The sequence below is a fragment of the Drosophila subobscura genome, chromosome O, assembly GCF_008121235.1.
Source record: "Drosophila subobscura isolate 14011-0131.10 chromosome O, UCBerk_Dsub_1.0, whole genome shotgun sequence".
In the NCBI taxonomy this organism is placed as follows: Eukaryota; Metazoa; Arthropoda; class Insecta; order Diptera; family Drosophilidae; genus Drosophila; species Drosophila subobscura.
In genome coordinates this window covers 4,583,675-4,596,829 of record NC_048533.1, presented here as the reverse complement: position 1 = coordinate 4,596,829, position 13,155 = coordinate 4,583,675, and the positions used below count along the sequence as shown (strand labels likewise).

The 13,155-nt window shown below is 47.0% G+C and overlaps 5 protein-coding genes across 6 annotated transcripts; 3 read left to right on the top strand and 2 right to left on the bottom strand.

The window, feature by feature from the left end:
• Positions 1–830: 830 nt before the first annotated feature.
• Positions 831–1,369, top strand: LOC117896763 (peptidyl-prolyl cis-trans isomerase FKBP2). Its single transcript, XM_034805238.1, has 2 exons — positions 831–998; positions 1,062–1,369. Exons 1-2 carry the CDS (start codon positions 852–854, stop codon positions 1,329–1,331), a joined length of 417 nt encoding a protein of 138 aa, XP_034661129.1. The 5' UTR covers positions 831–851; the 3' UTR covers positions 1,332–1,369.
• A 19-nt stretch (positions 1,370–1,388) lies between these two features.
• Positions 1,389–4,374, bottom strand: LOC117896758 (WD repeat-containing protein 3). The gene is made up of 2 exons (XM_034805231.1): positions 4,148–4,374; positions 1,389–4,089 (listed from the first exon to the last, which is right to left on the bottom strand). Exons 1-2 carry the CDS (start codon positions 4,303–4,305, stop codon positions 1,479–1,481), a joined length of 2,769 nt encoding a protein of 922 aa, XP_034661122.1. The 5' UTR covers positions 4,306–4,374; the 3' UTR covers positions 1,389–1,478.
• Positions 4,375–4,511: 137 nt separating this feature from the next.
• Positions 4,512–5,097, top strand: LOC117896764. Its single transcript, XM_034805239.1, has 2 exons — positions 4,512–4,650; positions 4,718–5,097. Exons 1-2 carry the CDS (start codon positions 4,611–4,613, stop codon positions 5,008–5,010), a joined length of 333 nt encoding a protein of 110 aa, XP_034661130.1. The 5' UTR covers positions 4,512–4,610; the 3' UTR covers positions 5,011–5,097.
• Positions 5,098–5,104: 7 nt separating this feature from the next.
• On the bottom strand, positions 5,105–12,901 carry LOC117896762 (eukaryotic translation initiation factor 1A, X-chromosomal). 2 transcript variants are annotated; one of them, XM_034805236.1, is made up of 3 exons: positions 12,806–12,901; positions 12,428–12,737; positions 5,105–6,337 (listed from the first exon to the last, which is right to left on the bottom strand). In XM_034805236.1, exons 2-3 carry the CDS (start codon positions 12,629–12,631, stop codon positions 6,095–6,097), a joined length of 447 nt encoding a protein of 148 aa, XP_034661127.1. In that variant the 5' UTR covers positions 12,632–12,737; positions 12,806–12,901; the 3' UTR covers positions 5,105–6,094. The 2 variants fall into 2 exon arrangements, with proteins under 2 accessions (XP_034661127.1, XP_034661128.1); XM_034805237.1 differs by having other exon boundaries at positions 12,428–12,732; positions 12,806–12,824.
• LOC117896761 (mite allergen Der f 3) lies at positions 8,633–10,056 on the top strand. Its single transcript, XM_034805235.1, has one exon. The coding sequence runs from the start codon at positions 8,923–8,925 to the stop codon at positions 9,931–9,933; it is 1,011 nt and encodes a 336-aa protein (XP_034661126.1). The 5' UTR covers positions 8,633–8,922; the 3' UTR covers positions 9,934–10,056.
• Positions 12,902–13,155: the final 254 nt, after the last annotated feature.

The window sequence follows — 13,155 nt, the reverse complement described above, 5'->3', positions numbered from 1 at the left end:
CGTACATACGTTCGCCATCAATCTGTTTCAAATATACGCGGGCCTTTTCGGTGAACTAGTTCAGAATTTATCGACGAAATGTAACAGCTGTGTAGCAGTCTACCTTGATTTCGTATTTACCTTTTTAGATTGAAACCTTATTTTTTCCAATCCAATAAAAAGAAGTGCTTAAACTTTGCTAATCTAGTGAACAATTGATTCATTGATCGGAAAGAATCATAGATTCAGGCCTGAGATTCTTAGCTTGCTAGTAAAAATAAATAGAAGATCAACATCGAAGAATATGATTTAAGACTACGGTATATTTGCGGTATATTTTTAAAATGCGATGGTATATTTTTGAGGATCTGACGGTATATTTTATCTATAATTCTGCGGTCACACTGCTGCGACCAATAGTAGGGTTGTCAAATATTTAAAATATATCATATCGGTGATATATTTTGTTTGAAAAAAAAATCTTAACATCTTTAATCCTTATTCCATTGTCTGTGTTTTCAATTCGACTTATTCAACTTTTCTTCGCTTTACATACATTTATAATCCTTTTGAGTAACTATTTTGGTTCAAAATTGGTTCACAGAATTGTGCACAGAACGAAAATCCTCCAGATTATATTTCTATCTCGCACACCTCACAAAACCCACCACTGCTGCATAAATTGCACTTTTCTTACCAAACATAAAAAATCAAAAAATATCTCAAAAAATATCAATGTATTGATATTCTAGCAATAAAAATATCACCATATAAATACATATTTATATTTTGAAAAATATCGATGTATTAATATTAATATAGTTTTGACAACCCTATCCAATACAAATAAAGTAAAAAAAAATTTATCAAATATGAAGTTGGCTTGTTTTGTGTTATTCGCTTTTTTGGCCACAGCTCTGGCCAATGAGTCGGCCAAGGTGAAAATTGGTATCAAGAAGCGTGTGGAGAACTGCACGAGGAAGGCCAAAAGTGGTGATCTGGTCCAGGTGCACTACAAGGTTGGAAAACAGCATGCTGCTTGCCGGTTGACTTGAACTAATCTCTTAATTATCTGCTTTTAGGGTTCGCTGCAGGATGGGACAGAGTTCGACAGCAGCTACTCTCGCTCCACTCCGTTTTCGTTTACACTGGGCGCCCGCCAAGTCATCAAGGGCTGGGACCAAGGCCTGCTGGGCATGTGCGAGAGTGAGAAGCGAACGCTGACCATTCCGCCCGAGTTGGGCTATGGAGCAACCGGAGCTGGTGGCGGAAAGATACCGCCAAACGCCGTGTTAGTCTTTGACGTTGAAATGGTCAAAATAGAGCCACGTTCCGGATCTGAAGAGTTGTAGAATAAAAACCATGGGAGTCCACCTAAACACAAAGAAAATGATCGTCTTTCCTTGTAATTAGCATCATAAAATAACTAAAATTGTTTATTTGGAGCTATAATACACCTAAGTCTAAAGTCCAGGATTCCATGCAGGAAGCTACGGGTCTCAGACCATTTGGATCTGCAGTCGCCGCTTGCTCGCCTCCCGTCGCTTCTTGTCACGTTTGCGACGAGCTTGTGTGGCGTCTCGGAACAGCTGCACGCCCTCGCGTTGCTCCACTTCCGTCTGCAGCACAGCCAGTCCGTGCAGGTTCCAGCCGAGAATGTCCCGCAGCTGGCCGACATCGCGCTTCAGCATTGTGAGCAGTTTCAGCAGCAGGGGCTTCATGCTCTTTGTCCCCGAAATGGGTTTCATGTGCACCTTGAAGAGGAATATGGTGACGCGGCAGAGCAGCTCCAGTTGGTCGGGTCGCTGGGTAAGCAGGATGGGCAGGCGCTCAAGCAGCTCGCAGACAACGGAGAAGGGCAGGAGGAGGAGCGCCTCTTCCAGATCGGAAGCGCGTATCCGGATGAATGTATTGACCAGAAAGTCAACGGGGTTCTTCACCTGCAGCGCATGCATCAGAGGGTGGAGTTCGGGTTTCTCCTCGGCCTCCAGCTCGAACTGTTTTGATATCTCCAGGCACTCCAGAATGGACTCGGCCGCTTTCTCCGAGCCCACCGTCTTGCGCGAGGCCATCTTTAGGCTGGGCAGCAGCGGCACGCTGTTGTCTTCTCCAGTGGCAAGCTGCTCATTCTCCATCTGCTCGCGCTCCTCCTCCTGCACGTCCTTGAGCACGATTGTCTCTTCCGTGCGCTCGTACATCCGCAATGTGCGATCCGAGCCGCAGGTGACCAGAAAGCGGCCATTGGGCGACACTGACAATGAATAGGCTTCGCCTATGTGGCCTGGCAAGGTGATGATCTTCTCAAAGGAGTCGCCGTCCCACTGCTTCACCTTGCCGTCCTTTCCGCAGCTGAAGAACATGTGCGTCTTGGGTATGAACTGCACGGCCATCACCGTGTCGTCGTGGGCGAAGATTGAGCGATGACAGTCGCCAAAGTTGAGGCCCCAAACCTTTATGTTGCGGTCTGCCGATCCGGTGACGATCAGATTCGAATCGTAGGAGATGTCCAGGCAGAGCACGGGCAGCTTGTGGCCATAGAGCGACAGGTAGAACTTGAAGGTGTCCAGAAAGAAGATTTTGACGGTGGCATCCAGCAATCCCACGGCCAGATACTTCATGTCCGGACTGACGCCCACACAGAGCACAGTCTCCTCCAGCTTCAGGGTGTTCTTGTGCAGCAGTGACAAGACCTTGGTGTCGCCCGCTCCCTCTGCAGCATCAATCAACTCGAAGGTCCAGACCTTGAGGGTCTGATCTCCGCTGCCCGTGATGCATCCCTTTTGATCCGGCAGCATGGCAATGGACCAGAGCTCGCCCTCGTGGGCTGGAATCTCCTCCACAATGTCCGCTGCGCCCACGTCCACAATGAGCAGCTTGCCGCTCTTCATGCCCAGCAGCACATAAGCATCGCCGGGAACGAACTTTGAGCACAGAATATACTCCGTCGCGACTGTGCGGAGGCACTGCATGGCGTCGCGGTCCCAGAACTTGAAGGACTCTCCAGCGCCGGAGCCCACCGCCAGCGAGTCATTGCTGAAGCACACGGAACGCACCTCAGACTGGTGACCCAGACGCGTCAGGGATCTCAGAACTTTCACACTGGGATCGGCTGCTTTGCGGGTCTTTGGCGAGGCCTCGAGGGAGTGCAACACGAGACTATTGTTGGCCAGACTGACCAGAACACGCATCTCCTTGCTCTGCCCCAAGACCACGTCGATGGATTTGATTTTCTGCTTGGTTCGAATGCTCTCTAGTCGCTTGATTTCATCGCTCAGCGATTGCTGCTTCGACAGTTCCGCCTCCGCGCTGGCATCCTCGCCTGCGGCCTTCTTCTCCTTCTTCAGGCGCTTGGCCAGGCGCTGCTTCACCTCCTCGGGAGTGCATATGTAAAAGTTCTCAATCAGATCGTTGGTTCCGTGGCAGCTCAAGACGCGCTCACTGGAGTCCGTGACCAGGTTGACAGTGCGACCCTTGCCGGCACGCTGAATGACCCCACAATTGCTCACTCTTATGGGACTTATCGTATCCTCATCATCTATGCTTAGCCCCTCGACGGCCGACTCCAGGGTCTCGCTCAGAGCGCCGTCGTGCTTCTTCAAGCGATAGACATTCATGCCACTCTCGCTGGCACCCGCCACCATCAGGTCACCGATGAAGGCCAGTGCCCAGACCTCTGTGCGATTGTCCACGACCGTTTTGAAGCAGAATTGCGTCTCCAGGTTCCAGAATTTGATCTGTGTGTCCTTCGAGCAGCTCACCACAATGCTTTGGTCCACCACGCGCTGCAGAAAGTGAGCATCCGTGATGGCAGCGTTGTGTCCGCTCAGCCTCGCACGACCCGCCTGCTCCACCACATCCACGACCACCAGCTCGGTGTCCAGTCCTCCACTGACCAGGCGCATGCCCTGCTGGTCGTACCGCAGGATGCTCACGGCATTCTTGTGCAGCGCCAACGTGCAGATGGCCTCGTAGTACCTCTCCGAGCTGAGATCAAAGATCTGCACCATGCCATCGGTATAGCCCACGGCAATGTGTAAATGATCCGGCGACACACGCAGGCAGGTCACCTCGAACTTCTCCCGCCGCAGTGTCAGCTTGCGATCGCCCATGCTGAAGGATAGACATTGTTTAAACTATGTTTTTTTCTTTGCAGAGCGCAAAAACTCACCGCAGATCCCAAATGATGACATTCTCTGCGGCAGGTGCGGCCACATACCGCCCCTCGGTTTTGTCAACAATGGCAAAGTTCACATTGGCGCGACCCGAAGTGATTATATTAAAGCTGTCTATAGCCCGATACGCTAAATATTGTTTAGTTAAACCCATTCTAACATTGAAAGATCCAAAAAATTCAAAACCGCGTTTCACGTGTTTACCATGCTTCGTTAGTGATGGCCGATTGTTGATTTGCAGCAATAATCGATTGACAACTCTCTACATTTACTTTCTTCAAAGATCTGGCAAGGCTACTCGGAAGTTTTGCGGTATTTGCGCCCTGGTGCTTCACGGTCATACAGCAGGTCGATAAAAGTTTTCACATTTGAATTAAGTAAATACTGAAACAGAACTTTATATTAATCCAGCTCCTGTTGAGTTTTCAGTTCAATTAATAGTTTAATAAACTCCAAATAATGTCTGCCTACTCAAGCGCTTCCACCACCCAGGCCACTGGTAAGAGAAATTCTGTAACTTAATTTGAATTTATAGTGAACATTTAACGATTTTTCGCACCTCACAGGAACAGGTGCATCGGACCTGGACACAGAATCTGTGGAAGTTCTGCGGGAGCGGCTGAGCACTATGAAGCGACTGATGGCCGAGCGCACGGCTCAGCAGCAGAACAATCCTGCATCCACAGAGGAAATCTTCTCCACCAAGCGCCACCGCTCTGCGGGCATTATCGACGGAAACTTCCTGAGCATCGCCTTTGGCGGTGCTTTGCTTGTGATTATAACGGTTTCAGTGTACGCCTTCTACAATCTCTACCATGCCATACTCAAGAAGTTCCCCTCCCACCACGAGGAGCTGTAAATCATGGCATGCCTCCCCTCTATCCATCTAAACAGTATTACAATTATGCATTTACTAATAAAAATACGTAGTTCGAATTGAAACCGATGGAGGGTTTTGCTGTTTTGCATTCGGGTTAATCAACGCCATTTATTGGAGTTCAACTCAGTACAAACAAATCAATGATCTTTAGTTTTTACACGTTCGTTAGGCTCAAATTAAATTACAACTAAATAGGGAAGGCTGAATGGCTGAATGCGTCGACAGCAAAAACAAAAGTGGGGCGTTATGTGGGGAATATATGGAATATCGCTATGAAGACCATCAAAAGTAACACACAATTATCAAGTAGATAGAGAGATAGAGTTGAAAACAAGACGAGAGAGGAACACTTTAAGGGGGTGGGGCAAAAACTCTGGGATTTCTTGATTTTTTTTGGCTTACTCGCTAGCTACAATTGAAACTCCTTCTAACTTCCGTCCGTCTGCTTTCTCATTTACACATAAATGTTTTGCTAAACTCCTATTCTATTATTTATGATTTATGAATTTACTTTATTCTCTTTGCTTTGTTGCGATTTTCTCATTTAGTTTTTGGGTGAATTTGTTGGGTGAATAATAACTAGTAACCATTGGTTGTGGGTTTCTTTGTTGTTTTGTGTGTGTTTAATTGCATAAAGATTTAATGTGGTTTGCTTCACTGTGTGGCATGGTTCTGCTGCTCAGTGCAACAGTTCTACTAGATGTAGTTAGGTTATACATATGGAGTTTTGTGAAACAATTTGAATTTGGAACCTAGTCGAAGTAATACCAAAAGTTTATATAGAAAGATGAACATTAAAGTTGCTGAAAAACTGTGGGCTATTTGCGTAATTGTTGTGGCTGCTGTGGCTGCTGTTTCGCCAGTCGCCGGGAGCATGCTGGATTGGGTATCTGGATCTGTGGTTCTGTGTGGGGTTTGCTTTGCTTTTTACAATTTGTTTAATTCCCTACTCTTTAACTGACTTTGCTTCGTCGGACGTTCCTGCCGCACCCGCCGTCCCTGCTCCTACTCCAGCTGCTGCTGCTGCCGCCCCGGATAACATCTTCCTTTGTTTTCTTGTTAATCAGATGTTGTCTACGGAATCGGCATCGTCCTCTGAGCTGATCTCGTCACCGAACTCAATGTCCTCGTCGAAGCCATCCTCCACGAATGTGACTGTCTCGTTGATGCGCACCGACTCGGGGAACTCGCCGTATGTCTTCAGATTCCTGGCCTCATCGGGCGTGTACTTCAGGATGACATCGGCCTTCGAGTCCTGATAGTCACGCAAACCGACCAATATAATATCACCCTGATTGATCCAAACCTGCAACAAGAAAGCAAAATAATGTTATCATCAATCATCAAATTGGGAAAAGCCACACAACTCTTTCTCCTTGTCTCTCTCTCTCTTTTTGTGTTATGAGTAATTCTTGCGGCAGAAACGGCAAACACAATTTTGCAGTCTTGTATTCTGTGTAATAGATAAAAGATAACTGATCTTTGGGGCAGGCCCCGTGCCCATTTTTCTGGGTATTTCACAAACGTGCGCAACAGACCTTTGGGATGGCCTACACGAAGGTTCCATACTTTGGTCGATTCTGTGGAGTAGTAGGAGCCAGCAAGCAAGCAGCTCCCTCATCAACTTGCTCACGTGAGGGCTTTGGCATAATTAACTTTTCAGGGATCGCAATCAGTTGGACGCACTTGAAGTGTCATCACAAAACATTGATAGGCAGCAAGCCAAACGCGTAGAGTAGCAAAAGGAATGTAGATTAGAGCTGAGCAGCAGCGAGCAGGCACAAACTTGTCGCGAGTCACATATGTACTCGTATCAGCGATAATGTGCAAGCCAAAAATTGGTTAAACCAGGTCTTAATTCCAGGAAATAATGCGCCTTTAGGTTGTAGGTACAACTGATGCGATAAGGCAACCGCAACCCGAGAAATAACAATGCTCTTGAGCAAACATTTGCCTAATCAGATGCCAGATTGCAGATTCCAGGAGGAGTAGCAGCGTGACAACAGATTGAGAGATTTCCTCACGCCTTCACGTGACGTCAGCGGAAACATTGGTAGATTATGTGGATGTACGATACGCAACGATATGATATGAATGCAGTAAAACTAGGCCCGTCCGTAGGTGTTTGTTTTATTACTCAACTGTGAGTAAAAGTTAGAGCCAACGACCTAGGACAAGCTGCACTTGATTCCATTTCCATTTCGATGAATGATTCAAAAGCCCATTCATAAATTCCACTTCCTCCGCTGGCGGCCGCACTCTATTTCCTGTCGGTTGTATTTGCTGCAATATAAATTCCATTCCCCTGCCAATTTTAGATGACACATATATCTACGTATCTACGTATCTACGGATACGTATATGCTTAATGCTTGACCAGGCCACGTCGGTCGATAAGAGACGATAGCGCGGGTTTGGCTTAAAAATTCATTAACGAAAATCAAAGAAACAGAGACTCTCGCAAGCGCGTTATTCCCACATTACGTCCGCGCTGAAAATAAACCCACTCTTGGTGCTGTGGGTCTTGTGAACTTTGGAGCATTTATCATACGGCACAAGCAAGGCGATGGCGTCTCTTTTCATAATGAATTCCCTGCCAAAGGGAACACAAACACGATAGATCATGCAGGCAAAGACTCGTCGCACACAGGCAGAGAGATACAAAAATTGTGACTAAATCGAATCGAAATTGGCTATTACCATTACCCCAAGACAGACGGAAGATAAGCGAACCCCTGGGGCAGGCAGGCGGCACACTCCACCGGGAAGCACCCGATCGCACAATCACTGATTGCGAGCACCAGGCTGGGGGAGGAGCACCCTAGGAGTGCGGGTGAGTAAGTGTGTGAATGCTCCGTCAGAGGTTTGGTATTCCAGGCAGCAGGTCTCTCTTGGAATACTACCTATATATAGACAGAGGCATCACTGAACTAGTACAACAGATTCTTATCGTAATGGCATCATAAATGGCACAGCAGTTGGCACTGCTTTGATCTGCTTTCGGCCCCTAAAACAAAGAGAAGATTCTGCAAATAAAACTCTAGTTTGCATGCACATTTTGCTTGGGGCTCTGGGTTTAACTGCAATCCACTGTGGGGGGTTTGATTCATTGGATTTTTTATGAACTGAATCACAGAAAATACTTCCATATATGGATGGTACTTGTGATTGATTTCTTTCGCTGTAATATAAATTCAATGCCAATGCGTCATAAAAATTCCTCAGGCAGCAGTTCATGACACCCGAATATTTCGCATGAAATGCGGTAGGGACCATAAGAGAACATTCTTCCCACGATAGTTAAGTGTTAACAGCCAAAATGACATAACAAAAGGCAGGTGTAGATTATGTTTAAAGAAATACACAGAGAGAGCGAGAGCACTCCCTTTCCTAGGGCATTCCCTCTGTGTGTGCCCAAAACCTTGGCAATCGGAATGGCACTTGCCGAATTTTGGTCTTATCTCGGTGCTCGTCAGTGATAAGATATGACCCGCTCTCTCTCTCTCTCTCTCTCTCTTCTAGTGATAAGAAGCCAACCAATGAAAGGGTAGACACTCTCTTTATGTTCCTATAAATACAGCTCCCACTCCGGCGCACTCTGCAAATTCAAAATCGCAATCAAACAAGCAACAGCCAGCCCGGAGATACCGCTGAGAAATAAAACGTGTGTTCCATGAACGATCCAAACGGAATACAAGTGAAGTGTTACCACAAGCACAAGTACTACGCCCGAGGCAGAGCCAAGGCAAGAGTAAAAGCAAAAGCAAAAGCAAAAACATATCGAGACGCGAATCGGAACGAATCGTGTCCCGCCCCGACCCAACAAGTGTCAAAATTCCAACCTACTACTCGACGAATACGTGCGGCGCGTGCTACCAGAGCGAGGACATTATGCTCTTATCCTATCGATGCATATACTCGATGCTGCTGACGACCATAGCCAGCATTATGGTCGTGCTCAGCAGCAGTGCCTCCCCGAGTTCCCTGCTGCCCACCGTCCGCAAGTGCGGAGGTGCCAACAGCGCCATGGGATCTTCGGCCCACACAATGGCCATGAATCTGGCGGCCTACGGGCTGCTGGAGAACCGGATTAGCACACTGGAAGCACCGCGACAGACGCACTGGAGCAAGAAGTTTCTGGCCAAGCGCGAGGCAACGCCCCACACGGCGCCCTACGTGGTCAGCATACAGATGATGACCCCCGACCAGGGCCTGGTCCACTACTGTGCCGGCACTGTGATCAACGAGCACTGGATCCTCACAGCCGCCCACTGCCTCGGCTCGCCGCAGACAGTCGAGAACTCGGTGATTGTTGCCGGCAGCCACGACATTCACGACCATCGCGGCGAGGCAGCCAACATCCAGATGCGCCACATCGACTACTACATCCGCCACGAGCTCTATCTCGGCGGCGTCAATCCCTACGACATTGCTCTCATCTACATCAAGAGGCCCCTGGTCTTCGACGAGTACGTCCAGCCGGCCGTGCTGCCCGAGCAGGATGCCCAGCCCGAGGGCTACGGCACTCTGTACGGCTGGGGCAACGTCTCCATGACCGCCGTGCCCAACTATCCGCACAAGCTGCAGGAAGCCAACATGCCCATCCTGGACATGGAGCTGTGTGAGCAGATTCTCGCCCGCTCCGGCCTCCAGCTGCACGAGACGAACCTCTGCACAGGCCCCCTCACCGGCGGCGTTAGCATCTGCACCGCCGACTCTGGCGGTCCGCTCATCCAGCAGTGCTGCGAGGACGCCTTCGAGCAGGGCAACATTGTCATCGGCATCGTCTCCTGGGGCAAAATGCCGTGCGGCCAGAAGAACGCGCCCTCCGTCTTTGTGAGGGTTTCGGCCTTCACCGACTGGATCCATCAGGTCATTAGCTCGGCCACGCACATCATGTAAGAGGAGAGGCCACGCCACGCCACGCCACTGCCAAGGGAAGTCAAAGAAGAAGGAGAGGAGAGGACTCCCTCCGCCACAAGAGAGCTCGAATGTGAAAATATCGAAAGAAAAGAAAATCAAATATACCCAAAAACATACAAAAAATCAACAAAATCCAAAGAAAATTATGAAATTCTCTAAAAAAATCTCACTAGGATTAAGAATCAAAAAAAAAGAATATACTGCCCAGATCCTTCCAAATATAAGTTCTAGTTTTAAGCATTAAAGAATATGATTAGAAAGAACCAACAACTACTGTCTTTAATTGTGAAATAAGCGGCTGAAGATAAGATTCGCTCTATATTCCGGCGTTCCTGTTGCCAGGGCGGGGTGTACGGCTGATGGGGGGGAACGAACGTGCTGGGGTCTGAGGCCTGGCGCCCATCCATCTACACGCATTAGTCATGCCCCAAAGTCAACTTCTGGCCAAAGAGAAAAGGGCATAGAAAGTACGGCATGGCATGGCATGGATGGAGCATGGAAGGCGTGTCCACGTCGTGCCAATTAGGATCCAGATTACGTGGATCAGCTGACGGCCGTATGATTGACTGAGAGATTTCGGAACTGACTGTCGACTCTCGTCTGCCGTTTGTGCAGAATATGGCTCTGTGTTATACGGCCCTCCGACGCAATTTGAGGTCTAGACATCAGAGAAAACTCGTTGAACTTTGAGTCTCGACTGCCTGCACCTTGAGCTCCCTCCCTCACCGCCTCCAAAAAGTAACTGCGGAGCTATCACGTATCTAATTGCTAATTTCGAGGAACTGCGCGAATGTGTGACAGATGACCTAGATAGAAAGGGTGAAGTCCCTGACATTTACTTTTAAGTAAAGATAAAGAATGATAGAAAAGTGTGATCCAAATTGTATGGTGAAGACGTGCCCAGCTATCAGTTAGCATCTGAAGCATTTGTGGTCCCGTGCTATGTCCCGTGGAAATTATCAATTCTCTAGGCCACACACAGAGGCCCTCTAAAAGCACTCCAAGACTCTCTCCTCCATAAATCCAGCTGTGCAATCGACTATAAATTCCTTAGGGAGACTACTTGAGAGATTAGAGTTCAAGCGTAAATGATAAAAGGTTCCGCAGTCAACGAGTGCATCCCCCAGACGGACTTTGTGCAACCTATTCACTCCGCGTGTTGCTCATGTGGGTGGTATTACAAATCCATTTACAGGGATTTAAACTCGTTTCTGTGCATATACAGAAAACTGCGTCGTAGCTGTCTGTACGCTTTCTTTCAATTACTTTGGTTTTAATTGTGAATTGTAGATTAGATAAATGTGGATGCCATAGGCGCCCCCACGCTGACCAATCCGGACAAGCAAATTAGTGCCTAGTCAGGATGTTGCTGGAGTATTCCGAGCAATTATGGTAACTAAAAGACACGTGCTTTTATGTCTTTGAATTTCATAGAAATTGAAATTGCTGATTCCCTTTTTTTGAGTATGTGTGTTTCGCAAAGATTGATTTGCATTTGCATTTTGGTTTACTTTCCATATCAATCAATTAGACAGCGGACATGTCCCGCCTTTTTCCCCTTTTTTTCGATTGCGTTGCTCTTTATTTTTATGACACCTTGTCTGATTTGTACCCATTGATTGGATACTTGTTCTGTGTTTTGTGGGTACTTTTCCCTGACATCTACGACGGAACTGGTAGTGACGTACCAACTCCGCGAATCTTGACGTAGCTACTGATTCGAAATCTTATTTATGACGACCTCTCCGCTGTCAAGAATACGTGCGCTCGTACCTTTCAAAGGAATATGTAGATCTAATCGGTTTATGGACAATCCCATTCGGAAGGCCATGGGAAGGCCGAACCGAGGCAGGTAGTATCGTGGGCAGGTTCTGCTGTACTGCAGCTGCAATGCAAATTCTGGTAATTCCCGTTAGTAGTCTGCTATGAGAAGATTGTACAAGTATCATCGTTGAAAACCAGGAACATGAACACAAAATAAGACAATCGCGAGTTGCTTAAGAAATACCGGCATGGGTGGGCATTGTGAAAGAGTACACTGTTTAGGGGCGCACACACCTCTTAGTAAATGCACATATTTAATCAATGGCTGCCCCGACCTACGCGTTTCCTTTGTTAATCTTAGACAAGGACAACGAACGCACTTAATTCCACTCCCTCCCACACAATGAACCTGCAGGGAGCTGAGAGCCGACAAAAGAGAACACCATTATAACGGCATATTGAAAGTTGGCCACCCCTCAAAATTGACTTTAAATGTTTATAATAAACACATTTGCCACCCAACGACACACATGTGTTGCGAATATAATGCACAGCAACAATAATTATTAGCCTATATATCGCATTGGCTGGCAATCAATGCCAAATACGCTAGAAAGCGTGCACTTTTAAGAGAGCGGGCACACACACACATGCCAAAAGAGAGCAAGAGCACCAGACAAAGAGAGCACTTTCAACGTTTTGTACTCACCTTCTTGCGAAGTTTCCCCCGAATGTGACACAGGCGTTTGACGCCATCAAAGCACATTGCCTCCAACCGACCATTGCCCAGCATTTTGGTCACCTGTGCGTACTCCTGTTGATCCTCCTTGAAGATCAGCTCGCGCTTTTCGAATTCATTCTCGTTCTTTCCACGACGACGATTTTTGCCACCTTTACCTTTATTCTTGGGCATTTTGCTGCTGCTTTGCTGAGTCTCTGCTGCTGTCTGGGGTGTTGTTGCTTATGGCGCTGCCTTGGCCACACGAATTACAATATTATACTGTGAATCACAAACTGCACTAAACGTAGAGAGTAACAGACAACATTATTATGACTAAACTAACGTAATATTCAAGGAAAAACTTACAATTTTGCCAAAAAATGTGACAATTTTGCCTCGCTAAAGTGAAAAGGGCAGTGTGACCGCTGATTTTCGAGGAAATATACCGTCTGACCCTCAGAAATATACCAAAATATACCTTCTAGTTTGCAAAATAAACTGTGTAAAATAGGTATGAGTAATTTGTTTATTCGACTGAATATTACTAGCTAATTTGGACACTCGGCGCTAAACGTATATCTTTTTCGGATAGATAAATCAATTTTCTACAAGATTGGATAATTTTGAGAAATCGCTTCTATATCACTTTCTATAAAATTAGCTACGAACGAAAAAGGTAAACAAAAATGTCACATTTTTTACATGGTAACTACACA

Coding starts and splice junctions, on each gene's coding strand:
- LOC117896763 (XM_034805238.1), top strand. CDS start 852: ATGAAGTTGGCTTGTTTTGTGTTATTCGCTTTTTTGGCCACAGCTCTG. Junction 999..1,061: donor TGGTCCAGGTGCACTACAAG/GTTGGAAAACAG, acceptor ATCTGCTTTTAG/GGTTCGCTGCAGGATGGGAC.
- LOC117896758 (XM_034805231.1), bottom strand. CDS start 4,305: ATGGGTTTAACTAAACAATATTTAGCGTATCGGGCTATAGACAGCTTT. Junction 4,090..4,147: donor GTCATCATTTGGGATCTGCG/GTGAGTTTTTGC, acceptor TCTATCCTTCAG/CATGGGCGATCGCAAGCTGA.
- LOC117896764 (XM_034805239.1), top strand. CDS start 4,611: ATGTCTGCCTACTCAAGCGCTTCCACCACCCAGGCCACTG. Junction 4,651..4,717: donor TTCCACCACCCAGGCCACTG/GTAAGAGAAATT, acceptor CGCACCTCACAG/GAACAGGTGCATCGGACCTG.
- LOC117896761 (XM_034805235.1), top strand. CDS start 8,923: ATGCTCTTATCCTATCGATGCATATACTCGATGCTGCTGACGACCATA.
- LOC117896762 (XM_034805236.1), bottom strand. CDS start 12,631: ATGCCCAAGAATAAAGGTAAAGGTGGCAAAAATCGTCGTCGTGGAAAG. Junction 6,338..12,427: donor GGGGGAAACTTCGCAAGAAG/GTGAGTACAAAA, acceptor TTCTTGTTGCAG/GTTTGGATCAATCAGGGTGA.